Raw genomic sequence first — 26,893 nt, forward strand, 5'->3', positions numbered from 1 at the left:
TAAACAAATGGATTCTCTATTTTCTGTAGCATTAGTTCAAAGAAAGCACATGATACAGGGACTAGTATTCAGTAGACTTCTTATTTTATTGTATAAAAGTAAATACCTTTTAAATATTATCCAAATTAACATTTTAATATCCCTCTGGGCTTATACATTTTAAAAGCATAATATAACTCAGTACCAAACACAGAAGAACCCTATTTCCTTTTCTACTAAATTAGTCTGCTGTATAAATTTGAATCATTTGCAATGCAAGTGGAAGCAATTCTTTTTTTTTACAAATAAGACTCATATTACAACCAAAGACACGCAACACTTTCAGCGCAGGCCACTTACACTTGAAGAGCTTAATTTCCTTGTATTTGTATTTCTTGGTAAGCTATTTGTGGGAAATGGTCTCTTATGTTAACCGTCTTTATGTTTTACTAGATCTCATCAAGGAAAAATATACGACTTACAATATATAGAGTTCTAGGTCAATCCTCTGGTGAGTTTTGCATCTGAAAAGTCCCAGCCAACTGAAATAATACATAAAATTCACTTTTATCTATTAAAGTTATCAAGAACATCTGGCTTTTTTCATATTATACATAGATATGTTTTTTTCGTGCTTTCATGTAACTTTTTCAACAGTGCATCTTGTGATAATAAGAAAAACTTTCTTCTTTTATAATTGTATTTATTTTTTTGCTCAGGTCTGAAGCAAATTAATCACTTTGTCATATGAATAAAACTAGCTAATTTAGCAAGAACTTTACACTAGAATCAAGGGGGCAGCTAGGAAAAGGTTTTATGTTTGTAAAGAACAGATCAACCTGGACAAAAAACAGATGACGAGGGAAGGACAGGAGAGGTATAATAAGGGTGTAGTAGGCTGGTCCACCAAATATCTCAGCTGTCTGTTGACCCCAAGGATACATACGGAGGACAAGACAGGCTGGGGCACACAGTGAAAGGTCAAGGGTTTTGCAACGCTTTGGGGAAATTAATTTTATTTATTAAAACTGACAAATACAGGGATAACTATCATAAGGAGCCCTGTGAAAATGCAAACTGCTCACTGTCACATCCCAGAACAGGTTTGGTGACAGAGCTAGAAAGGCATCTTCTGTAGGTCCAGAACTGTGAGTCTGAGCCTTGTTTCTGGCATTACTCACTCTGCTAGACTTACATCTACAGCCCAGGGACTTCGATTATCTCAGTGTAAGGCAGGTCCGTATGCTGCTTTTGTACTACTGGCTACAGAAACTATTGAAAGCTCAACTCATCATCCCAGTAGGCCATCTAATCTCTTGGCTTCTTTTGATCAGCCCTACTTTTTCTCTAATCCTCTAAAATATTGTATGCATTATTTGTTAGTCTTGAATGCGTACTTAGCCTTGAGTGACTCTTCCAGTTACTGCGTGGGTTTGTGCGTTGGTTTGAGAGAGGTGATAGACCTGACAGCAGGAAAAAAAATGAGCTTCATCTTGCATGACAAAGTATCAGTATCATGTAATTCCCAATGTTCTTTGTGTTGTTTACGTGTCTGAAAACTCCTGGATGAAAAAATCAGGCAGAACTGCAACTTTATAGGTCCACGATGCCATAAATTATTCTAAAATATTCTCATAATTTCTGCAAGATTCTGGGAATTTAATAGATATTAAAAGAAACATGTTTAATAGGTAATAATATATTTGTTGCCTTCTTTTCATGAGGCACCATTCTAAAATATAGGGGATGGATGTGTGTGTTATATATGTATACATGTATCTATCTAGAATTGTAGATCCCTAACAGCTAAAAGCTCTTTCTGACTCTTTTGTCCTCCATTATATTTCTCCTAAAACATAAATTTTCACTTAAGTGTAAAATAACAGCATTAAAAAAACCCATGAATTTTCACAGAAAGGTGTCATTGGTAGGGTTTGTTTATTTGGATATATTTTTCAACATTTAAATTATTGATATGACATAATTTTTCCATTTCACTTGAAGTTAATGTTTTGATACACCATCATGAACAAGCAAAGTGACAGTCTAATTCATATAAGTAAAATTTTTTTCATTGCCTCTGTGAAATGGACATGCAAGTGAGTCCATAAAGCTTAAAAAAAGAATTTCAGAGTATTACCACTGCCCTTTATTTTAAGGTTTGGGTTTTTTAAAAGAAGAAACAGACTTTTTTTTATTGTTATATTTGTGGATCTATCATCTCCCTTTCTCATTAGGTCCAGTTATAACATTATTTGCCAGTGTAATTTTGACTCCAGCTGAGTTTCTCTGAACGTATTCTCATGTAATTTAACCAGAACTGGTCCATTGGCCATTGACAATAACTGTCCCATTTCCTGTTAAATACTTAAGGCTAACCAAGTAAAAAGCATTGCTGTGTCATTCTCTTTGGGGAATAAAGCGAATTATAAGACATATTTTGTCTCAAACGCAGAGTTCACAGTGATTAGTTTTATCAGTGAAGTACTGAAAAGAGTCTTGCTGACCTAGTACAATGAAAATATGCTACTCGGGTGCTCTCTTGTGTAACTACAGGAGTTAGCTTAGGGTGTCAGGATAGTGGGCAGAAGATGGGTTAGGCCCTCTGTCCCAGGTTTTACATAGGCTTAACATGGATTGATTTGCACGCCGTATTCATCTCTTGCTGATAAGTAATGAGTTGGCCTGTGCTGGTATGCCTGGCTCCTTATTTAGATAACTATTGTGAACTTGTATATTAATTTAAACAAAGGAAATCAAAGCTGTAATGGCATATGTAGTCAGTGGATGATTTACCAGCAGCGTTTTGGTTAAACTTACAAGTAGGAGACTAAGTGATCACAAATCATACGGCTGTGGAAATAAGGCAAGTGCTTATCAAGATGTACCTTTAAAGAAGATAGCCTTTAGGAATGATATATCCTGCTGCATAGTGGATTGTATAACCACGCATAGTTTAGAAACTCTGAGGGGAAATGAATATGAGAAGCTCCAAAAAAAAAAAAAAAATATTCAAAGGCATATTTAAGGAATGATCCCTTGAATCAATTTTCCCTGGGACACATGGTCAATAACACTTGCCTATTTAATTTTTGTCAAGTCAAAGGGGTTTATTTTAATTATAACCAAACTGGCAGAAATAACACTTCTTAAATACATTTTAAAAAGTAACAAATGTTGTAATTCTCAGTCTAGTCTGGCTAGCCAGTAGGACGAAAAGCAAAGTGCTATGGAAATCCTCCAGCCTTCTATAGTTATTTGAGTTAAAATGAGAGAAAATTGTTTTTTATAAATTGGCAGAACACTGAAATTACATTAAAGCAAAGCAATCATATTTGTAAATTAACTGTGGTGTAATACATGTGTGTTCTAATTCTGTCCCTTAACTTTTGTCAGAGCATAACTAAAGGCAGCTTTTTTAAAAGGTTAGGGAAACAAACCATGTGTATGTTAACAAGTAAACAGACATTTACTTAGTACAACAGAATTGCTCTTTTATCGTTGCCTTTCTCGACCCTGCTCCAGGTGCATAGCACCTCTTTGACACAAGCCCTGAAAGCATCCACAGAGCTACCATTTGCTTGAAAACCTCTTTTTGTAGTACAACAAAATACATTCGGTATCACTGACGGTCCCTGAATATTAATACCAATGTTACGATCCACAAGCATGGTAAACATAAATGAATGCTCTTCTACATTGTTTAATGTGGTGGAAATCTGTACAGTGCTTTATCTTTGAGTTTTAGTTGCATTTTTTTCCCCACCCCGTGTGCCAAACTCTTATTGCTGAAATGATTTGGCTTTCTCAGGCAGAAAACTATTTTCATTTGTATATAGCAGCACTTTTCTCCATAACAAACAAGATGTGACTACTTCCAATAGAAATGTATTTAATGTAATGTATTGAGCTCATTGAGTATTTTTAGCACACTCCCATCAAAAGAAGATGAAGTACATTTCATAAATCTATGCAGTTCTTCAGAAGCCAACTCTTCATTTTTCATCTTCCGGTTCTGGCTTGGCTTTTTCTGGCTGCTTTGATGCACATTTGGTCATGACTCTTTTTCCCTGGAGAAATCAGAACTTCTCCTGTTTTTAAAAAAGTGGATGAATTAGATAAGAAATGTCCTGGAGCAACTAGGACTTAAGTCCTGATCCAGATACCACCAAAATAAATGGAAACGTTTCTTAAGAGGCAATTAGATCATGGCTAATGAGAGAATTCTCAGAGGTCCTGTACAAAGGAGGAAGCTAGGGGAAAGCGGAGGATTCTGGTGGTTTTCAAGTCCTTTGTACTCATTGCATTTTGGGTTGCTGTGAGAACTGAGGAAGTTCGCAGTCCATTTTACACAACGCAGTGGCAGAAGCCCAAAATGACTTCAGAAAATGTAGCTGGTTTTACTGACAGCCCCACATCTGGCCCAGCCTTCCAGGCTCTGGTGGCAGCACAAGCCTACCCGTGTGTCACTGCTCATGGAGACCTCACGCGTGCAGGAGAGGGAGAAGGGAGCCAGAGCAGTAACGAAGACTTCTCCCTCGATTTCATAAAATGGTCTATAGAGAAATAATTACTGCAAAAGCCTTGCACGGCATATACCTCTTAGCCGCAATGACATTGTATTTTATCATACCTATAACACCGTCACTCTAATTATAATCAGGGCAAATTCCTGCCTCTCTTCTCAAGTTTGGTGACAGGAAGAACCAATCCTCTACAGCAACCAGGCTGAAATGTTGTAACAGAAATATCTGTGAGATTACAAGACCTTAAAGAAAATATATGGACAAAAGATGATGAGTTATTTCATTATTATGGCTAAAAGTTTGCTTTTATAAATCTTTGTAATTCCAAACCATTTTGGTGCTGATGACCTTTGTTGTTTTCTGGGCTGACAGGGGATTATTTTGGAAAGAGAAGACTAATTTTTTTAAAAGCATTTACAGCATTATCTGTCTAATTGAACATTTGATTATTTTTTTTTATAATTGCAAGTTAAAGGTCCTCAGCATGATTGTCGCAGTACTTGCTGTATTTACTGCCTTGTTTGAAGAGAGAAATATAATTTATGGATTTGTCAAAAATACTTACTGTATACAAGCTAAGAAAAATTATAAGTATTCTGTAAGGAACAGATAGGCTCTCTGCATGTTCGCAATCAAATATCCAAAAGGTTTCAAGTTCTCTGTGCTTGTTTGGTCCCCATGTTACTTTTTAATTATTTCTGTTATTTCTTCTCTATCAGGATAAAATCTGGGCTTCTTTAATGCCTTAGCTTGGAGAGGCAATAGATACCTTGAATAGGTCCTCGATAGTATATCAGTATACAGAATGCGTACATCCTCCTTACAGCAAACACATGCTAAGGTAAAATTATTTTACTAGACTGCAAAACCACAGCAACTTGTTCCAGCATTCCTTAGTGAAAGCCTCCATTAATTAAATATGCAAGGAAAACAGTCGCTAAAACTTTGGGTAAGTAGCTCTTACTCATTTGGAAGCACATACCATGAAGATACTGATTTCTGTGTCTCTATGAAGCAGCTGTAATATTTTGTCATTGTGCTGTTTACAGTGTTGAGATTACCAAAATATCATCATTGCTTTTATTTATTGGGTGGGGTTGTTTTGCTTTTGCAACTATTGTTGTGAAGTAAATGTTCATTTAATTTGCCTAATTTTATCTTTTCCTTGCAACTATCTTCAGGACAGTAGATTTGACTGATGAATCTCTGCTGTTTTATCAGAGACCTGCAAAAATCCTGGCTAGATTAGCCAAAGATTAAAAGTTTTCTGAGACGTTAGAGAGTTTATCCAGATGCGTTCTGCTATATTTTTCCGTGCTTTAAAACATAGATTCTCCAGAAGGGCTGAACAAGTATACTACAGTGGCTTGCTTTCTCTTCTCTCGCAGAAAGTAAAAGTAAGTATACTGTAAACACAATTTTCTGGAACTAGCAAAGACCACACAACCACTGAATTAATGAAATATTGTTGGTTTTGACTGAGTAGATAGAAAACTAAAAGCAAAATATTTATTCAGTCTGGTATGTTGGTTTATAAAAGTGCATTGGTCTCTTCTGGAAACATTGATACATTTGTATGCATTTTTTTGCTGATGTGACTTGACTACTTCTATGTGAAAGATCACAAATGACAGAAATAATAATTTCAATCAGTAAAGTTACAAATCATCAAATTATTATCCCCTACAGTAACTGTATATGAATATCTTTAAGAAAACACAGTATCTCAGTGGGGTTTTTTTGCTTGCAGCAGAGAAAACTTAAGCTGGGATTTGTAAGCATCTTTCAGGTTTCAGCGAGTAAAAGCTATTCTGCCCTATTGGAACTACTGCTACATGACAAGGGGTTCGGCAATGCAGCCGGGCAGCTAAAAGGGGTGCCAGAATAGAGAGTGTGGGGAATGACAGGCCTATTTGGCAATATGTTTAGAAAGCGGGTGTAGAAAACACTATTAATTCACTTTGAATTCATGCTGAACCCGCTCTTTAGTGGCAATAACTACTTAACAGCTTAAAACAGTAAAGATGGATATAAGTTTGTATTTCTTGCACATTTCAAAGATCACTCTTCTAATGCAGTGTTTCTTAGACTGTTTTTTTTAATTTGCTTGAGCCCTCTTAAAAAAAAAAAAAAAAATCCAGTCCTCACCATTCCTACCTTCTCACCCTTGAAATAAGGGGTGTCTTCTATTCCAGGATATTAATAATTTTGCACATTAAGACTATTCCCCATGTCCCTGAATTTTCTCCCTTCTCTCTCCCCATGTCTTCCTGAGAAACGTTTTAAAAAACGAGAACTGATTCTTAAGCAAACTGTGAACAGGATTTGATGATACATTGATTTTGCACATTTTCTGGGAATATTATACTTTGAATAGTTCTTCCGGAAAGATAAGAAAAATAATATGGAAGCTAAGTTGATAGCTGGAGGAAAGCAACAGAACAAATGTCATTGCTTCAAAACACCTTCCAGTCCTGCACCTACAGCACCTTGGTCAGTGATCCCAAAACTTACCTCAATGATGTTCTTCTAATGATGCTGCACTGACCCCAGTGTTTGGAGCAGGGGCTGCCTGGAAATTCATTTTCCTGCCATAAAGCAGGGGGGAGGGAGTGAATGGACTCTGTCTGCATTATTTATAGTGTTAATTTGATAAATAATTCCCTTCTCTATGTCTCATTGTAGTAGATTTATTTCCCACTGTTTGACATATCTTTCTGCAGGTGGTGCTAGCTAGTAAATCGTCTGAACAGAGTATGAAAAACATTGCTTTTCTTCTTATGAAACTGAAGTGTGAAGCAATAGACGTATAATAATGAGATATTATCATAAATTCACATGTTTTACTACTCTGCTATTTCTATTATTACCCAGTAAGGCTCTTGCTAAACAGAGTTCGGTAAGTGCCAATACTGTGCTACAGTATTAAACCTACTGGCTGGTAGACTGCAGGAGCTGGGAGAAAATGTTAGGAATGAGGCTTCTACCACAGACGGTCTCCCTCAAAAAAGCAGTACCAAGTGAGCAGGGGGAGTACAGTTTTCACCATGTATTGATACTGCAACAAAACCTTGAGTTTTATTTGAACGAGGAGGAAAAATACCATGGGGAATGCTATATGTTGTTACTGTCTGGTTCTACTGCAGTTTCACTGCTACTGCGAAATGGGAGAGTGGTTTACAGTAGGCTGGAAGTACGTTTACAAAGGCAGTTGGCAGCAGGAATGGCAATGAAGAAATATGGTCATATGTGACACTTGAGAACCTCTGAGCAACGGTTACTGATTTGACACTGGGTAATTAACTCAATAGCAAGAAACAGAGATGGGCGGGTGCAGGGTGGGCAGGGAAGGCTGCAAAACTAGCCAAACCAAACTCTTCACAAAAGCATTATCTCAAATTCTGCTCCGAGGGCATTGCTTACACTGAGGAGAATTTTTCAGTCTAAGACTATTCATCTAAAGCCCTTACCGTAAGCTCCTTTGTGCCCTGTTTATTGACGACATAAATGACATAAATATGGTGCATCTGAGCAGAATGAGACTAGAAGGATGCAAGGGACTTCCTGGTAAAGTACAACCCGTACACTATATTAACAGCAGGAGGCATGCTATGGAAAGACTGTTTCAAGTTAAAGGAGGCTTATCCAGGACCCCCTCACCTGGGATCCATTGGGAGCTAGTGTTACCTTTATGGATAAATTATAGATAGGGTATTGCTAATACCATATAATGAGCTGTGTAAGGGCTATTTTTTTTATGCCCCTTTCAGAGCTTTGCTCTTTGGCTTTTATTTTGGCCACAGCTGATGTTTGTCTTGGGTAAAATGTGTTTGTGATTCTGAAAGGTGGGCTCAGGGAAGGATCTCTGGCACAGTTGTGACTAAACCTCCTTTTAGGGAACTGACTCACTCAATGGCTGCTCTCGAGGATCTTTACATACACTTTAGAGGTGAACAAAGAGACATATAAAGTACAGAAGGTCTGACTGGCATCTCCCCGTGTTGATGTCTAGATAATTCTGGCAGCAATTGAAGATCTCAGGCTGCAGCTGAAGACTGACTGAGCGGCTGCTTGTGCTGGATGAAGAGGCAGTCTAGATGCCGTCAGCAGCTGCACAGCTGCTTCCTGCTTTCCTCAGCTCCTAGCACAGACTATGGTAATCACTCTGAAATCGCTGCCTGAGCATTTCCCAGTGTCACCTTGTTTGTCCCAGTGTTTAGGCATGGTGTAGCTGAGTGATCACCCCCTGAGGCAGTATAGCCGGCAACATTTCCCCAGAAACGCCAACCAGAAAAGCAAAAAAAGCCCTAACCTAAAAATGCATTGTGGTGACTCCTTCCCTCCCTGAATAAGGAGAGGTAAATTCCCACTTGAGAGATATAGAGGAAGGAAAAGGGCTAAACAGCCTTGTGAGATCCTGGAAAGCAAACACGAGTACGTGTGCGTGAACTAAGCACAACTGTTTAAAAAACTTGTCAGTCTAGTAAACGGAAGCAAAATTTGGTCCCGTTTTCCTGCCATCATCACCATCCAGAAATCACATAGTGGCTAGAAACCAATTTCAGAACTACCGACGGGTAGAAAGATGGTCTAGGACGTACAGCAATTAGACTAAGCTTTCTAATCGGAAATGCTGCATGTGGGCACTGTAGCTAGTAACAAATGCCGCGTTGAGTTTCCTCAGACAAAAAATCCAGCTGGGGTAAGGCCAGTTCTGCACTATAGTTAATGGGCAAACCTACTCTCTAGAATAGTTTTTTCCAGGCTTTCTTGCTTTCCAGACTGTGCTGCCCTGTGCACCTAAGGACCCACTCCAACCTTTCCTGTCAAACAGTTGAACGTTATACAAAGTGACAGCCACCATCAGAGAAAACCTGAGATTGTCCAATATTTCAGGTCTTTCACACTCTGTAGTTAACATGGGACTTCTCACATCTCAGACTGTGACTTAAGGATGAGATAGATCAAACCTTCGAAACTTCCCAGGAGTGGGGTTACAGAGTTAGCTGTCACCAATGTCCGCATCCTTCTGTGACTACAGTTTGTGGATTTAGACAATGTGCACTGTTTCTTAGAAAGAAACATTGGCTTAGATTTCATTGCTTTTACATCTCAACAGATCTTACCTAAAGTCGAGATTCACTTCATGCTGCTATTAAAAAGTATTTGTTTTAAAAACAGAGTTTTGCTAAATCCAGAGCAGTGCTGACCTGCAGAGCCCAGCTCCCCTTTAAGCAATGAGGTAGCAACTGTCTTTTCACTGGGGTTGTACAAGCATATTTTAGAAAGGTTTGTGTCTTTATCCTCAAAATCTTGGATATGTGCCCTTGTTGCCTCCACATTTTTGCACGTTTTCCCAAAAGTAACTATCTAATCACAAGTCTGAAACTTGGAACTGCTTCTGTGTCTTGCTTCCCATACCTCGCCTTTCTCTTTCTCTGTCTTCATTCAGTTAGTGTTATGCTGGCCTCCCTATGCTTTGGTTGTTCTGAGAGCTTTATATTACCATTTTTTTCACAACTCCATCTATCTGATTCGCCTCCCTCACTTTCTTCTAGAAGCACGGGAAAGGACGCACAGACCAAGGGCGCAATCTCTTGTAGGGTTTGGTACTAGCCCACACAAGGCTGCACACGTGATGACGTAGATGTCTCATTCACCCATTGATATGTTATCTCTTTGTCAGACGAGTAGCGAATTATCTGATTTAAAAAAAAATAACTGCTGCAGTTAGGTATTTTGATACAGTTCTATTTATTTATCTTCAAAAAAATTAAAAAGTCCTGTTCTTGAACTCAAGCAATTATTTCCTTATGCTTCTTATCTAAGCCTCTTTCAGTTAGAATTCTCTCTGAAAGCTTTCTCCTCTTCTCAACGCTGTTGTTACCCGTGTGCTTGGGTAATGGGACATTCTTCTAATCTTCCCAATTTCTTTACTTTTTCCCTCAAATACAGTTCCATCCAACAACAGCTTCCATTTGCCACATAGCTGTGTTTTGTTTTGGCTGTATGAAGAAACTTGTTTTTTTCTTTTCTTTTTCTTTTCTTTCCAAACATATCCAGAGATGAAAGGTGGCTGTTTATCTCTAAAAACTTCAAAGATTGACACACAGCCCATAACAACTCTTGTTCTTTCCTGGGCTTTCATTACCTGAACCAGATGGTAGAGGAGACATGGAGTCCTGCAGGATGCTTTCCTTGAGGAAAGCAATTGCCTTTAGTGACAGCTGGGCAAATGTCAATTTCTGACTCATAAGACACTTCTATATTTAATTTTAAAAATATATAAATTCTTATTTGGAGGAAACATAACTTCTCAGACATTTCTGCAGAATAAAAATGGCTGAAACTTCTGCCCAGAATTCTGAAATCAGCTTCAGAGTTTTATAATCCCACTGGGAATCTTCACAGATACATTTATTTGTATATTCTCCTGTATATCTTCACATAAGGAAAAAAATTTACAGAAGGCCTGTGAAAACTCCTCACTTATGCTAGGAACTGAAAAAATGCTGCTCTGATAGGTAACAAAGTCAGAAACATCATTAATTTCATGTCGAATAGCGAAAATATGCTTGAATTAACATGAGCTCTACTCCGTACTACAGAGCTTGTGGATATTCTGGGCCAAAATCTCTTCTTGTCCTTCTGCACATAATACTTTTGGAGTATTTAAAAAAAAATGGACTGTTCCAAATCAATTTGAAACTTCTTTAGGAAACTTTTTTGAAGCTGGGATATAGCCTGTCTCTTACTATTACAAGACTATGATCCTTCTCTAAAAATGAGGCCAAAATGTACTTCCTACTGCACGTATCCTAGTGTATAAATCCATCTAAAATGGCTTAAGCTTGTTGCAGTACACATAGTTCAGCACATCGATCCAGATCTTGTGTATCTGCCACTTAGAAGCTCAAGTGTTTACAATGATCTCCGTGTGCTTTGAACAAGGAATCTGGCACAAGCTTCTCACTACTTAGTCCAAATTAACATCACTGCATTCGTTTAAGTCATTTTGGCTTCATAGTTGAGAAAGTGGGGACGCAAGTTAGCCTAAAGTGTGATTTGCTACTGAGGCAATTCGAAAATAAACACGTTGTCTCCTCAGCGATGCCCCGATGTCTGCAAAGTAGATCGAGCTCTGACACAGTCTTAGTTCACTAATATACCCTGTGCTTCATCTGGAACGTGGTGTGCAGTGCAAACTCGGTCCAGAGAAAGCATCTTGTTCTTATGAGTTATTATACGTTTATTGTTATTTTATGTTGTTATAGGAATATGTTACATAATTTGTGCATTTTATATTAATACATTACTACTAATATATTAATATCATTAATGCATTTATTAAGTGATAAAGAAAAATATTGTTATAATATTTGACCCTGCTGCACTGAGGGAAAAGCCAGGAAAAGTAGAATCACATACTTGGATGAGCTGCAGTGGTGGAGGGAAACAACTAGAACTAGAAACAGTAAATTATCTTGATTCTTAAACAAGGCAAGGCTTTAAATCATTTTAAGCAGAAATGATGACCAAAACCGGTTTGTAAGGATAAAGTCCAGATGTCTCTGAATGTCATGGAGTCCTCAGTTTAGTTTTTCCTTACTGACTTCAGAAAGGAAAGAAATTCCAAGAAGCTAAAAAGCTTTCAAACAGACAATAAATTAACTACTGAAGAGGAACAAGGACTAGCCATACATCAACAGAAACTAAGACTTGAGCAGAGACAAGAGTCTTCATCTAGATTAGAGAAGGGCTCAACTGATAAAGCCAAGAGAATTAAAGAAAGAAAAGATGGATAAAGACCAGAGAGCTCCTGAAATAAACTGTAATCAGACATACTCGTTATGTTAGCAATATAGAATAAGACCTTTACCTGGTGTAATTGGCATAGCAGCACTGCAGCTAATTGTGCTGCATAACTGCATGCAGCAGTAGATGTTGATCCATGTGACTTTACCTAAACTCTTATATTCACATTGGAATTGTAACATTCTTTCAGTGCCATAGTTGCTGTGCAAAGACAACATTAAATTTCACAAAGTAGTTCATTTCCAGGCAATCCAGGAAATTAACATTTAATGGACATATGGGTTTTTTATAATGAAGAGTATTTCTAAGCAATGTAAGTTCTTTGATACAGCTTCATCTTAAATGGTTTATTTTTATAATAAAAAGTGGAAAGAAATGGATTATACTGAATTTTTCACCATTCTCAGGTCTTTATTACAGCAAACATCTCTAGGATACAAGACGCATCCAACATTCAGACCTACTAAAAGTTGTTTGGGGTCAAGGGCCAAACAAATGGGTTAGGCCACCTCTGCTCTTTCCTCACTAGCAACTCAAACATCTTGCACCACCTTTTACCCTCCCCCTTTCTGGTATTCCTCTTACACCCAAATTCTTTAGATGGTCGTCTTGTTTCTCCAGGCTCGCTAGGACTGGTGGGCTGTACAGGAATTAACCTTGGTACCTTCCAGTTTCTTGATGACTGCATTAACAGTGCTCAAGAAGCCTGGTTCTTCTCATAACTCTTCTTTCAAATCTGGGGAAAAAGCTTAATGTGATAAAACAATAAATTATCATAGTAAAGGATGAGTGACCTTACAGAACAAATTCTGGCTTTTCTGCAAGCTTCAGAGCCTCATGCATCCCTGCAGCTGATAGTTTCCGATTGATATTCCTGTATCGGCATTGCAGTAGGTTGCGGTAAGTTGTCCTCAGGTCCCGATTGAAGAAGGCATATATAAAAGGGTTAATGAGAGAGTTTGCATAACCCAACCATAGAAATGTTCTCTCAACCCACAGTGGGATACAGCTGCATGCTGTACCGCAGATGAAGGGCCTGGCGGTTGAGAGGAGGAAGAAGGGCAGCCAGCAGACAGTGAAAGCCCCAACAATAATCCCAAGCGTAGTGGCAGCTTTCTGTTCTCTTTTAAAGATGGAGATGTTTTTCTTGTCATGCTTTAGGAGTCGCGAAAAATTAGTACATTCTTCAGATTCCTTGTGCAGTTTTACGACTCCATTCATAGAAATCCCTTCCATTTCTTCTGGCCGGGGAAAACCAGCAAACTTGTGTTTAGCAGCACTCCTCTTGGCAGCTTTGTAAATCTGATAGTACATGAAAAGCATCACTGACATTGGAATATAAAATGCAACCGCCGTGGAGTAAATGGTGTAGCCAAAGTCTTGACTGATCAAACAAACCTTTTCATCATTTACATTTTGGGCCCAACCAAAGAGTGGGGGTATAGTGATAGAGGCAGATAAGAGCCATACACACAGGATCATTTTGGCCATACACTTCCCGTTCTGCCTCACAGGATACGTAAGAGGTCTCGTTATTCCCAGGTACCTAGAACGATAACATACAGTTATTATATAGTGCAGTGGTTCACTGATAAAAGCTATTTCATGTAGTCTGCCCTAAACCAAAACATCTTTGGTTAAGGTTTCTATTTTACGTTTTTCAGTCCTCTCTTTACATGTATTTCAAACTTGTAAATTCACGTGTCTCTCTCACTTGAAAATTTATAGTGCTGATATTCTGTATAAAAGGTGTTTTACTCCAGAAGGAAATCTCCCATTGGCCATAACAGATTGCAATTTTAATGAACTTGTACAATTTTCATGCAGATAACTCATTTTTTGGCTTTTAAGGAAATTCTGAAACCTAAATTTTATTTGGCTAACTTATGAAATCTTGGAGTATAGATGAATGCTCACTCCGCAAAGCCTACCACTTTTTGTATTGAGTGCGTGGTTAAGTTAAAACAAGCATGCGTTCATGCTTGCCACTAAACTGAGATGATGAGTTGTCTTTCTTACCTCCATGTTTCAGGCGGGAACAACAAACCGCAAACATGTCAAGAGTAGATTATTTCAATACTACGATAATTCTTTTTATCATCATTTAATGAGAAAGAAATTATATTTATTCAATATTCAAACTGTTACTGAACAAAATAATAGTTTATCACAGTGTCAGTTCAAGAAGACCTGGGGAAAAAACATAGTTTTACCAGAAGCTAAGTTTAGGGTGGTAAATTGTAAACAGACAAGAAAAATGTTTATAATGTGTCAAGTTTTCATAGGAAAAAAAAAAGTAAGTCTGTTGACAACGTCTACGTTTCCTAAGCTGTGATAGCTTAAACTATGTATTTTTTTCTAATTAAATAAAAATATCACTATGGCCCTATATAGCTGGACAGCAATATCCTAAGTTTGTGTTTACTCTCAACTACAGAAAATTTCTTTATTTCTTCTCTAGCTATGGGAAGTTCCTCTTGGATGGAATTGGATGCCTTTTTTTACACCTGACATTTTTACTTTGAAATTTGGTTTCTGCTCAACTGGAACTTACCTATGAGTTACCATTAACTTCTCAAATTGTTCTTTTTTTCCTCCCCCCAAAAGAAAGAATTTTGAGAAAAATCAGTGTGATTCACTTTGTAAAAGAAATGGTTTGAAACCAGGTTTCAGAACAACGTTTTGGTTTCAAGAGGTACCAGTGTTTAGTTACACAGTGAAGGTTTTGGAGGGTTACAAACAAGAAATATAGTAACGTTATTAAAAATATTTTTTTCTGAGCATTTTTCCTCTCTCTGTTCACCTAGCAAATCAAATATGAGTATTTGCCTGGCTCTGTGGAATGCTGCATTGTTGATTTTACTGCAATGCAGTAAATTATGGCCAGTGCTGCTGCTTTATATGAGCACTCAGGTATGCTACAGTTTTGGAAGGATAAAGAAGCCTAATTTCATGATCTGTTCTGATGAGTAACAACAATCCCGCTCAACAACATCATTGATTTTGTATTACTTGATATGGCAAGTGTTATACACAGGACAGAACTGATTTATTGTGCCCTATTCTTGACAGCATGCACAAGTAAATTACAGCAGGCCGGTATTGTGCCAGTGACGCTGCGCCTGGTGGGGCCGTGAGCTAAGCACGGTTATTAAAACTGGCTGGGATTAGAGCCGTGCGATACATGGACCATGCTATTAAAAAAGGCCGTTTCTTGTGGACCTCAGCATCAGCATTAGAATATAGTCACCGCACCAGCTCCTGAGGCCGTGGGCGTACTGTAGAGTCCACGGAGATTTCTGTTTTACGGCATCACGGCCAAAACTGCGCACCCAAGGAGCTGAGAGTTTTCCGAGGCGCTCCAAGATGTAGAAGAGCAAGGATAATGCGGTGAAGTTCCAGAGTTTAACTACCTAAGGGATACATCATTCTGCTCTAAGTAATGTAACTGCAGCAAGGGTAAGTTATTGGCTGCAGCCCTTCTGGGAAAAGAGTGGCGCACCCTTAAAATTTGTCTGAGAATAGCAGGATTTAGCTACAAAAGAGTTAAACACATCTTTTCTGCAGAAAGCTTACTTGTCACTTACAATGTGCTGTTTTAAAAAAATCTTTAAAAAGTTGGTCCACCTTCCTGAAGTATGTATTTTTTTCTAGCTATTACCCAATTGGTGATTAAAAATAACACGCTTAATGAGATGAGCTTTATTATGTAGCTAAAAAAGTTAAACTGGATTTCTGTAAAAATCAGATCTGTGGGCTGCATGCTCTGAATGCCTACTGATGCATTCTCATGCATCAGAATAAAACAAAAAGAATTCATGAAAGCAGAAGTATACTGAAAAGAATTAAAATTCATTAGTTTTGCCCTGGCACTGCTTTTTTGGAAGCTATCTGAGCTTCAAAAATACTATTTGAAATTAAAATACATTAATTAACATAAAAATACACCAGCATCCTTTCTGCCTTATCCATTGTGCTAAGTGTAGCATGATAGGGGAAAAAAGTCAGCAGGCATAAATGAAGGCACTTTATCACTTTATCTCTATATATGAAATCCATTACCCCTGAAAACTTACTCGCAACTTCAAAATAATGTAAATCCCTACTGTTGTCTAATACACTAGAGAGTGTCCGAGACTGAATAGATTCATGAACTTTGAAAGTATTGTGTCAAATTCATTGCAAAAATATGCTTTGTTGTGCTTAATCTTTAATTACTACCTTGCAAAAAAATGACTAAAGGTAAATCAGCTGAACTTAACATATCATTCCAAAAAAATGTAACACCTTGAGGCCTTACTGCTGGGAAAGAATGAAGTCAAATTCCCTAAAAAGCCCATTTCATGTATCTCAGCTATCCCCCCCCAAGAAAGAAGTGTCTCAGACGTTATTCTGAGATTTGTTTCTTTTACACGCTGCAGATGTTCAGTGTGATCTTGGTGGGGAAGAAACTGTGCCTCAGTTCTCGCTTGTTAAATAAGGGCAATGTTATTTCCTGTTCTTTCTCCTCTGAGTTTCTTGAATACAAGGTTCTGCCAGACAGGGTATCTCTCCATATTACACCCAGCCCAATGAGGACTATATCTAGGTTACTCCCCAAAAGTACAGTATTGCAAACACATGGCCTCTGGTCACGGCATTTCTCATCAGCGTTGCCTGATGCTGCGTGCAGAACACCAAAGCACAGGATGCTACAGCAAACAACTGCCGGGCAACTCTACGAGAAGCACGAGACATACTGCAGTCACGGGGTCCTGCTGCCATTCCAAGAAGAAAGGCTGCTGGGTGAGCGGAGAAAAATGAGAAGGGAGAACCTGGCACTGGTATCTAGAGGATACAATAAAAAACCAGATGATGGGAACTTTTTTTGTACCGCATCACTGAAATCTGGAAAACAGCTCAAAAGAGAGCTCAAAATAAGAGCAGACGACATAGATCACACGAGAAGACACAAGGTGAGGGACAGAGTGAATTTTGTCTTAAACGAATGCATGTAAACACATGAGCACATCTCCATTCTGGGTTGGTTTCTTATGATTTCTTCAGTGTCTCCTCTTCCCTGTTGGAGGATCAGAAATCAACTCCTGTGCCGCAGTCCCATTCAGGCGTGAGGCGCATGCAGGGTGCCCAGCTCTAGGGAGGAAAAGTTACCCCTTGCCACCCTCTTTCTGGAGCTCTGTTCAAACGTAGGTGGCGGGTAAAGAGCTTCCTTCTTTGTGGGGTGCTCTCATCAGCTATTGTGAATGATCGCCTTTTGCCACATTCACCCACAAAACACCAACAATGGAAAAGGTAAACGAACAAGTCCGTCCTTTCCTTTTGCTTAATAAAAATCTGGCTCCCTGTGATCCAGTATTCTTTCCCAGTACCTCTAAATTGTTGCAATTTAATGACAGGCAATTGTTATAGACAATTCAATGTAAAACCATTACAACTCAATAGGGCTGCTCCTGAGAGCAGTCAGTCTGTGGGTTTTTTCATTCTGGCTTTTTTGATACTGATGCACTACAATGACCACACAGAATAGTTTTTATCCTACAGGGCTAAAAGTCTTCATTGTCATTTGAACTGTAGATCACACAGGCATTTCTTATTGCAGTGTGCTCAATATACGAAACGTTACAGCAACTGTTAGGATGTAACGTATATGGAAAGCAGAACGGTATATGGCAGAGGGAACAGGCATCCACAGACCCGGGCGTCTGTTTCTGGCACATCATCTTATCTTTCTGTGACTCTTTGTATTCCCTCTTCCCATTTACGTTTGTCTTAGCTATTTGCTTGTTGTGATGGCTGTCATACGTTACTGCTTGCACAGTGATTATCAAACTGGACCGCCACTGTGTCCCACTAGATGTTACTATATTAAAAAATATGAAAGGTTCGATAGAATTTCTTTTCTTGTAAAGATATTTATTTCATTCTCTAATCTAGGAAATCGTGAAAAGTAGTTTGCTTTATCTGCACTATCGTGAAGTGAGTACACATAGGCATCTACTTATCATCCTCTAGAAGAACTTTTCAGGAAGATCCTTCTCCTCACCTTCACGTGAATAACTCTCCATTTGTGGCTGAATCGATTAGTAATTCTATAGATGTAGGAAAAGATGCCAGTTCTTCCTCCAAGAAGAAAAAAAGCAGCAGTGCCAGGCATGGTAGCATTTCAGGTTAACCAGGCATGACCTTTTTTTTTTTTTTTTTGTGGCATGAACCTGACTTTTTTTCAGCAGTAGAAAAGTTCATTTCCTTTTCTTTGTGTTTGTTCCTGAGAAAGCTAAATATAGCTGTAATATTTAAGCTGTAAAAACGATGAATTGTTCACAGCTACATTGGAAACTTTAAGATGGGTCTAGTCCTCACACCTTTTGAAATATCCAGAAAGCAAACAGAGACTTAACAGCTACGTCAACTTCAACAATAGAAAGAAAAGAGTAATAGGATGGTCCAGTTTGGGATCCTGTGTCCAAAATCTTTCTTTACCTCTGTTACATGGCTAAAAGATAAAGAAAAAACGTAAAAGGACTTGCTTCTCACTGCGAGCAAAGTCACAGAGTAATAGAAAACCTAACAGCTAAAAGCATTAAAACTGTTTGGAAGCCTCCTGCCCAACCCAATAATAAATTGAAGGCACCATGACATCAGGAATACTTATGCTGCTTTTGAAGCACATGCATGTAATTCCTTTGTCTCTGGTCTCCGTGTTCTTTAAAGGCAGACAGAATTCCATTCTAATTAGTCCACATTCATTTCTTAGAATTCACTGACCTGATCTAACAGATGATTATTCCAGAATCAGCTTAGCATCTTTCACTGTCTGACTTTGCTTTTATGAAGCAGATTGGATTACTGTGGAATAGAACTAGAAACATGGTACTGGAAATTATACAGATGTGTGTTATAGCTATTTCTACCAGGAATCTCGACATACTGTTCTATTATCACTCACCATTTGACTAGGAGTTGAGCTTAACCTGAGGTTCTTTCAGTTCTTCCCATTTTTTTATTTTAAGAGAGTCATAAAACTGTTTTATTTCAACCACACAAAAATGCTTACTTTTTTGCTTTTGTGCTCTTTTTCTAGTACAGCAGCTTTCTGGCTTCAATACCTATCTCCTCGCACTAGTTTCTTTGCCAACCCACAGCTATAGAATCCTGTCTAATGATTCACCTGCAATAATAACTTATTCTGAAGAATGATGCTGATCTACTGATCTTCCTCTGGTGGCTGTGATTCTCTTATGATCTTTCGTAATTTTTCTGTTTAATTCAGTGCAATATTAAGAGACACTTCACGAGAATACGAGCACGATGCCATTCCTAAAAGCTATCCAGCATTCAGAAATATTCTCCCTAGTATAGTGATCGATCTAGATTTTTGTTTTCTTATACTTTAATAGACAGTAAATTAAATGTAAATGTAACAAGTTGAAACAATGAGCAAATCTCTTATTTCTGTTACGGCTATGTCAAACCACCTAACAGAAATTGTTCCGTTCTTTTCAAAGATACTGTGTTTACACTAAGCAAGAGATGCTCTGTCCCACCGGCCTGCTTTTAAATAGAATAAGGTATACAAACTGATCAGAGAAATACTATTCCCCTCGCATATTTAAGTAACTGAGATGGAAGTAAAGGGATAGAAACATCAAAAGACTTAAGTGCTGAGACATGAGCATTACAGTGCACGACTATGGTGTTATAATGTGAAAAGTAACCTTGTTAATTACTGTATGACGGTATTGATACCTGTCCTTCTGCAATACAGACTGGCCTCGTAATCACATCATGATAACTGCCCGTTTATTGGCTGGGAAGAGGAGGGTATTTCAGAGGCAGTAAAATACTCTTCTCTTTCCCTGAAGTGAACAAAGTTACTGATTTAATTGCATATACGGCAGCTTTCAGAATATGAATTAGATCACTTTAAAACCTAAACATTAAATATTGTGCAATGTTAGACAGCAGAACTAACGAAGTCAAACCATTACTCAGTGGAGAAAAAAAGACTTTGTTCAACTAGTTCTGTGCTTCATCTAGTTAAATGTTGCATCTTTTCTAGGTAGTGAATTAGTACATAGTTTATAAAAAGTCTCAGCACGGTGGCCAGTTTCCACATCTTAATTGCATTTGCTCGAAATGGTTAAAGCTCTACTTCGTCCTTCTCAGTTGATGCTGAATGCAGTAACGTGAAAGATCTTAAATGTATGGTTTGGTATCTATTGTTTTAGACTCTTATGCTTCACATTTCACAGTGATACTTTAATTTTGAAACTTGGAAGAATGAGAATGAAATACTTCTTTTGTTTTCAGCAAGGTTAACACTTTCCATTATTCCCCTTCCTGCTCTCAATTAAATGTATTTCCTTGAATTTTTACAAAAGGAAGACATTCGTTCCCACTGTTAGAGTGGGTACATACTGAAGACAGTACTATACTTTTATTGTACATAGTAAATGTTCTGACTTGATTTTTCTTTTTCTCAAAAATCATTGTAGGGGTTTATTTTTGATGGAACTCAAGAAGTGTAGGCTTTCCTGGCAGCGGGGGAGGATTAAGTCAATCAAAATTAAGTATCTGTTCATTCTAAAGGAATGTAATTTGCATAGTAGAAGATTATGTTCTCCTCTCTTACATTTCTTTCAGTTTCTCTGTATTTTCACGGACATTCTTCCTCTCATATTGCATAACTTTACAGCTTCATATTTTTCTTATTTTAACTCATTTTTCATTCTTTTATTTCACTCATTCTATTTTTACTTCACTTTCTTGCTCTGCCTTATTTCTATTTCTCTCTTAGCTCTGTATTTTTCCCTCTTCATTTTTGCCTACTGATCTAAGACATCCATCCCATAGATGGGGGATGTATTCTGCTCTCATTCTAAGAAATAACTAACAACCATATTGCCAGAAAGAGATGTGCAGTGTCTTTCCGTTCAACTTCCATTATCTTAGTCATAATTTCTGAAACCATATTCCTCTTTCCTTTCAGACCTTGGCAAATTTCTTTTACCTGTCCTCACCCTTGGCCTTTCATTTTCCCCCTGCATGACTGTCGAAGTATTTGTCACCGCCTTGTTCTTAGCTTCCTGACAAAACAATTTGGTAGCCTTTGGTTTTCCACTGCAAATTATATGCTGTCTGGAAGAAAAGGTCCCAACATGTGGTTGCTGATGTTTAACTTGCAACACTGCCTGAATGTTAGATAATATGTATTTCCTAGCCAATATTTTGCAATTACCCACATAAATATTTTATATTGTAGACTAAATACTCTTATTAACTGTCTTTCAAGAAACCAGTACATGTATCTTTTCCTTTCTTCTACCTACGCCAATGACATAAAGGTAGGAGACATAAGAAGGGAAATGGATTTCGGCCCATTCCATCCTTCACCAGCCTCCTAGAATCTAGATGCATTTGAAAACTGAAAAGATTTTGGCAACAAAATATTTAGAATTAAGTTGCACGCTGTAATAGAAGACTTCTTATTTTCAAACTTTTCCAAAATGTCTGAACTCCAACTTTGTGGGTTTCATCATCTCTGGTTTCCCGTATATAAGTGTCGTTTGCTTACTGAGTGCAATAGGATTAATTATATACAGAGCTCAGAAGTGCTTCTCACCCCACGTCTTAATAGATAATCTGTAACGCTTCAAAAGCTCTCTAAATCTGGGCAAGTCACACATCGGAAGGATCCATTTTTCTTTACACTGTTCAACAATGTGCAAGGTTGTGGAAAATAAAAAATAATGTCATGATTTTCTAAAAGAAAATGTATAACCATGTCAGGAGACACACTACCCACTTCTGCCATTTCACCCCCGCCAGGATTTGCAAGTTCCCTTTATTTAACATTGATCTGGGGTTTTTGTGGAAGAAGTGAGAAGAGAGTCAAAAGGTTCTTCCTAAATTTTTCTTTCTTTTCAAAAGTAAAAAATTACATTACTCAAAATACAGGATAAAGTACAATTTACAATGGATATTACTAACATTTCAGGAATATTCCCTAGAGAAGTACTTCTTGGGCTTTTAAAGCAACGTCTCACTTCACTAAACAATTCTTCATTGACTTCATCATAGTATACACACAAACTGCTTCACAGGCCTTCATACACCCTCACAGTAGCTTACCCTATGGTATAATTTATGCTAGTTGTTAAATCATTTTATCAATCAAGGAGAAAAAAGAAAAGCAAAACATCTTCAAAAATGGCTGTTGCTATATTCAATAAGGTGATTTATACCAGAAAACACTATTTTGTTTAAAACTCACATTTCAGTTTATTCCACATTGAGTGCCTTTTTATTATTCCAAAATATTTTAGACTCATAGAAACAAATGTAGTGCATTTGCATCATGTCAAGTGTTGTGCCAATCTTAAGTATCTAATTACATGTAGACTGATGTCTGTCTTATGTGACTATTTTTTCCTCTTTATTTGTATGATGCAGTATCTCACTTTATTAAGTTATTACAAGATGCCTGGCCCCTTTTTGAGGGGGCAAAGAAGATATTTTAGCCTTCTGATACTATCTGAGAAGACTAAGATAGGAAAAGCTTTGTGCTAGAAAAGAATTAAAGCAAAATCACATTCTCATTTATTTCTGTCTGGTTATGTTGCAATGTTCGTTTCGGATTGGGTGTGCAGTAAGAAATTCAGGTTGGAAGAAAGCTAGGGAAGAGGTTTTATCTCACATGGCCTTTTGTATGGTAGAGGAGAACTGGTTAAATTTGAAAAGGGAAAATGAATCTGAGGATGACAAGTAAATGATTTGCCATGACTGGAGGGAGGTGGCACTGGCAGTGAGCTTGAGGAGCAGCAGAGGAGACCTTGAGCGTGAATGCATATAGTTCAAAAGCCACTGAGGAGGATGAGGCTTGACTTGAAATATTGCTTAATGGTGTTACATGGGACTCAAGATAAAAAAAAGACAGAGATGTACAGGGAGTTACTTATGTTTGTCCTCCTTTTATCTGTCTAGAGAATCTGAAACAGCAAGTGAATGAATTGGATGAAGGACTGGACCACTGGATGCTGGTAAGGCATTGGAGAAGAAATGACATAACTCTATTCTTTCTTTATAATAAAGAAATTGGGGAGGAATGCTTTAGAACTGGTAGTCATCTTTACGATGGCCTCAGCTGCTGAGGGGTTAATCTCATGTTCTGATCCTTACTCCCAAGAATTTCTATCTCCTGCACAATAAACCTCACTGTCTTTCTGGCAATTACAGATTGTCAGAAGACAGGCATTAACCACGATCTTTTGCTGAATGCCTATATGTTTGCAGGATCTAAAGCCTTAGATGATTCATTTGCTCATTGGCCTGAGCCACCTATACAACTGAAGATAAGGTTCAAGTCCCTGAACTTAATTTGATCCTATGGGCTAACCAGTATAGAAAAACATGAGAGTTGGATGTCATCAAGATAACCCAAGTTGCCCAGCTGATAGGCAGAAGTACTCTGTACAGCTGATATTTGCTGATAGGAAAAGGTTTTTTTGCTGCTTTGCCTTTCCTGTGGGGGAGAGTAACTTTAAGCAAAGATGTTTTCTTGAAGCACCAGCTGAGATGAAATCCCTACTCTGTTAAACAGAGGCAGTTCCTGAGCAAAAGAAAACAGGAATGGAAAAGAATATGTTTTGCAGATTAGGAACTGGAAAATCCTTATTTTCCTCTTTTGGGTTCCCCCCATCTTATCCCTCTTGTCCCTCATGCCCAGCGGTATTGTCAAAGCCAATGAAGATTTCAGGGTTTTGCCAGAGTCTGCAGTACTTCTAACACATTATTTTTTTCCCCCCTTACTGCCTTCAGAAAGGGTTTTAGTTTTCAAACTTACCACTTATTAACAGAGCTCTGATCTCTCGCCCACCCATATCCCGACTGGTGGTGTCCTGTGGCAAAGATGAGCACTGGTGATTCGAGGCCAGCCTGCTGGCTTCAGCCAGACCAGAGGAGACGTGCCAGGAGACAACCACCAGACATGCCTCAGTCTTGGGACCATCCTGTTCTGTGCAAGCATTCAAGCAGGCTGTAATAAAAATTGCAATGTGTTTTCTCTCAGTTCTGTACCCTGCCAGACACCAGCACAAACATCCCTTAGGTGAGCAATGAGGCAAGCTGATAGCCCACAGGATCTCTGTCTATATTTTGGCCACTGTATCGGTCTACCATCTTCTCCTCCCATGTGTGTGCAGGCACATAAACACACACACGTACCAGATGATCCCTTTGTATCTGGCAGCAAGGTGGGTCCCAGGATGTATGTGCTACAAACAAGTTGAAACCAGAGCAAACTCTAGGAGGACCTTCAGAGAGGGTACTGAAGTGCCTGCAGACACACATAGGAGGGTGCCTATGTGGAGGCAGCTGAGGCAGCCTGGAGAGTTTCTCAGGACGAGTGGTGGAGACTCAGATTGGGAATGGGGCACCAGGCCTTTAGATGGTTCTCAGGAGGAGGTTGCCAAAACAGTACAGGGGTGTCCAGTTCAACAAGACAAAAATGCAGAACTCCCAAGTCCCTGCACCCAGCTGAGCGCTCTGGCTGTTCCCTGGCACCATACTGGCGTAAGACCCAGGCCTCCTGTGCCCCTTGCTTTTTGCAGGAGAAAGCCTAAACACACAGGGAGCTGCAGAGAGCTCTGCTCTGGGTGATCAGGGAACCCGAATATCAGGGTTTGCCCTGAGCATACCCGGCTGTCATTTTAGATGCAGCTTAAGCGGCCTGCCCAGAACCACAAAATAAGCCTATAGACCCTGATCACTAGGTCATCACAAGGCAAGGTTGGTGTTTCAGTTGCATAACCAGGGCAGCGGTTTTATTGCTCGAGGTAAGCTAACAGATACCTTCAACTAAAATGTGTGGGGGCTTGATTTCACAGCTATGAAAAACTGTCTTTTTTAAAAAGAAAACCCTCTTCAGATTCCCATAAAGTAGAAATGGCTAAGGTGATTTTCTCCAACTTCACTACCTGAGTCATGCTTGGATTGACACTAAACATCAGCTTAAAAAGAGTTATTTTGAAAGTTATAATGGTGTTTCAAAATGAAAGCCTCCTACACCTTTAACTAGAAAATCATGGCTGATGTCTTTAGTACAATTAAATGAAGCATTTCAGAAACTTCCACAGTATAAGTGATGAATGAAATGAAAAATCACAGCCCATTGAACTGATAATACCACTATATTAAAACAAAATGTCTTCAAGGAATAGCTATTTATATGTGCTGATATTTATGTCCCTTCTCTTCCTTCCTTGAATACAAACAATTTAAACATAATATCTCCAGACAAAGCACTTAAGGAACAACCCCCTCTAGAATACTTCTTCCCTCCCCCCCCTTCTTTCTCTTCCTCTCTCTGAAGAGACAGGAAAAATACTGGGAGGACCTGGTCCAAATTCTCCTCTTTGCTTCTCCATGACAGCAGTTTTGCAAGAGCCCTAACGAACACCTATATAGTGATTATAGGTGAATCTCAATACAGAACTGATCTACTTGGACATTTTTGGCTTTGTCCATAGCTGTACTGGCCTGAAGGCAGATCTGAATTTGTCAAAAATCACACAAAGATTTTGCTACGTTCCGTTGGGTCGGGTATGTAAAAATTGTAAATGTTCACCTCAAGTTTAACTTTTTTGCCCAAGCTCAGCAGGAAAAAACCCACAGTGTACCAATAAACTGTGTTAGATACACAGGAAAATCTACATCTAAAGCAGGTTTAATTAGAAGTCTTATTTCTAAAACTTTGGGATGTGCAAAGCATCTTATATAATGAGTCTGTATAGAGTCTGGATTCTCTATCATATTACCTGTGGAAATGTCAGCCAGAGGTACCTACTGTTCCTAGAAAGTGGGCACCGTGGGTTTTAATTTCACTCCTTTCCTGAAAAATATTTTAAAAATATTGTCATTGTAGTTCAGCGTAAAATACACTTTTCACTAATGTAATCCTCTCACAAAGGAACTGTCAATGCAAATAGGTCTGAAAGCAAGAAGAAAACCCACTAGCAGAATAAAAGTGAAAAATGGCAACTTTGGGATTGTAACAGAGGTACTGAAGCAGCCAAAGCATCTAAGTAATTCTGTTTCATAAAAAAGTCCGAGATGAAAAAGGATACTGTATCTCCTCAGACACCGATATATTCTGGCTGACTTGACTTGGATCAGTGATGCTTTACTTGAGAAGAGCAGCAAACAAAGCAAAGAATTTCTGTAAGGCTGAATCAATTCCAAAAAAACCAAAACCAACCAAACTACCCAAAACATGAGGTAGGGACTTTGTGATAAATTTCCGGAGTACGAGCAACTAAGTACAACTCTAGTCAAAGCACTAGAAGAATAAGCTACCTGTGCTCAGTCATATACTGACAGGTATCTAGCACAGTGCTGTGTGAAGAATGAAGAGAGCCATGCTGTGTTTCAGGAAAGCTTTAAAATTGGCCTTCATTCTGAATTTTATGATGGAAAAATCCGAAGTTTTTTTTATCCTGAATTGACTGGTTAGAAACACAATGGTGCACTGAACCCTGCTTTTCACATACAAGCAAATGAACTGAACCAACTTGTTC

The 26,893-nt window shown here is 38.4% G+C and overlaps 1 protein-coding gene across 2 annotated transcripts in view; it reads right to left on the minus strand.

Moving 5' to 3' along the window:
• Positions 1-3,287: 3,287 nt before the first annotated feature.
• HTR7 (5-hydroxytryptamine receptor 7) overlaps positions 3,288-26,893 on the minus strand; it is a 36,350-nt gene continuing 12,744 nt past the window's right edge. The window contains exons 2-3 of one of the 2 annotated variants that reach the window (XM_076338738.1): positions 13,120-13,866; positions 3,288-4,070 (exon numbers count right to left, since the gene is read on the minus strand). In XM_076338738.1, coding sequence (XP_076194853.1) covers positions 4,034-4,070; positions 13,120-13,866 — 784 coding nt within the window. In that variant the 3' untranslated portion in view covers positions 3,288-4,033. Of the gene's footprint in view, positions 4,071-12,458; positions 13,867-26,893 lie in introns of those variants that run through there. The other variant, XM_076338739.1, reaches the window with a different exon arrangement.

The sequence above is a fragment of the Aptenodytes patagonicus genome, chromosome 5, assembly GCF_965638725.1.
Source record: "Aptenodytes patagonicus chromosome 5, bAptPat1.pri.cur, whole genome shotgun sequence".
NCBI classification, from domain to species: domain Eukaryota; kingdom Metazoa; phylum Chordata; class Aves; order Sphenisciformes; family Spheniscidae; genus Aptenodytes; species Aptenodytes patagonicus.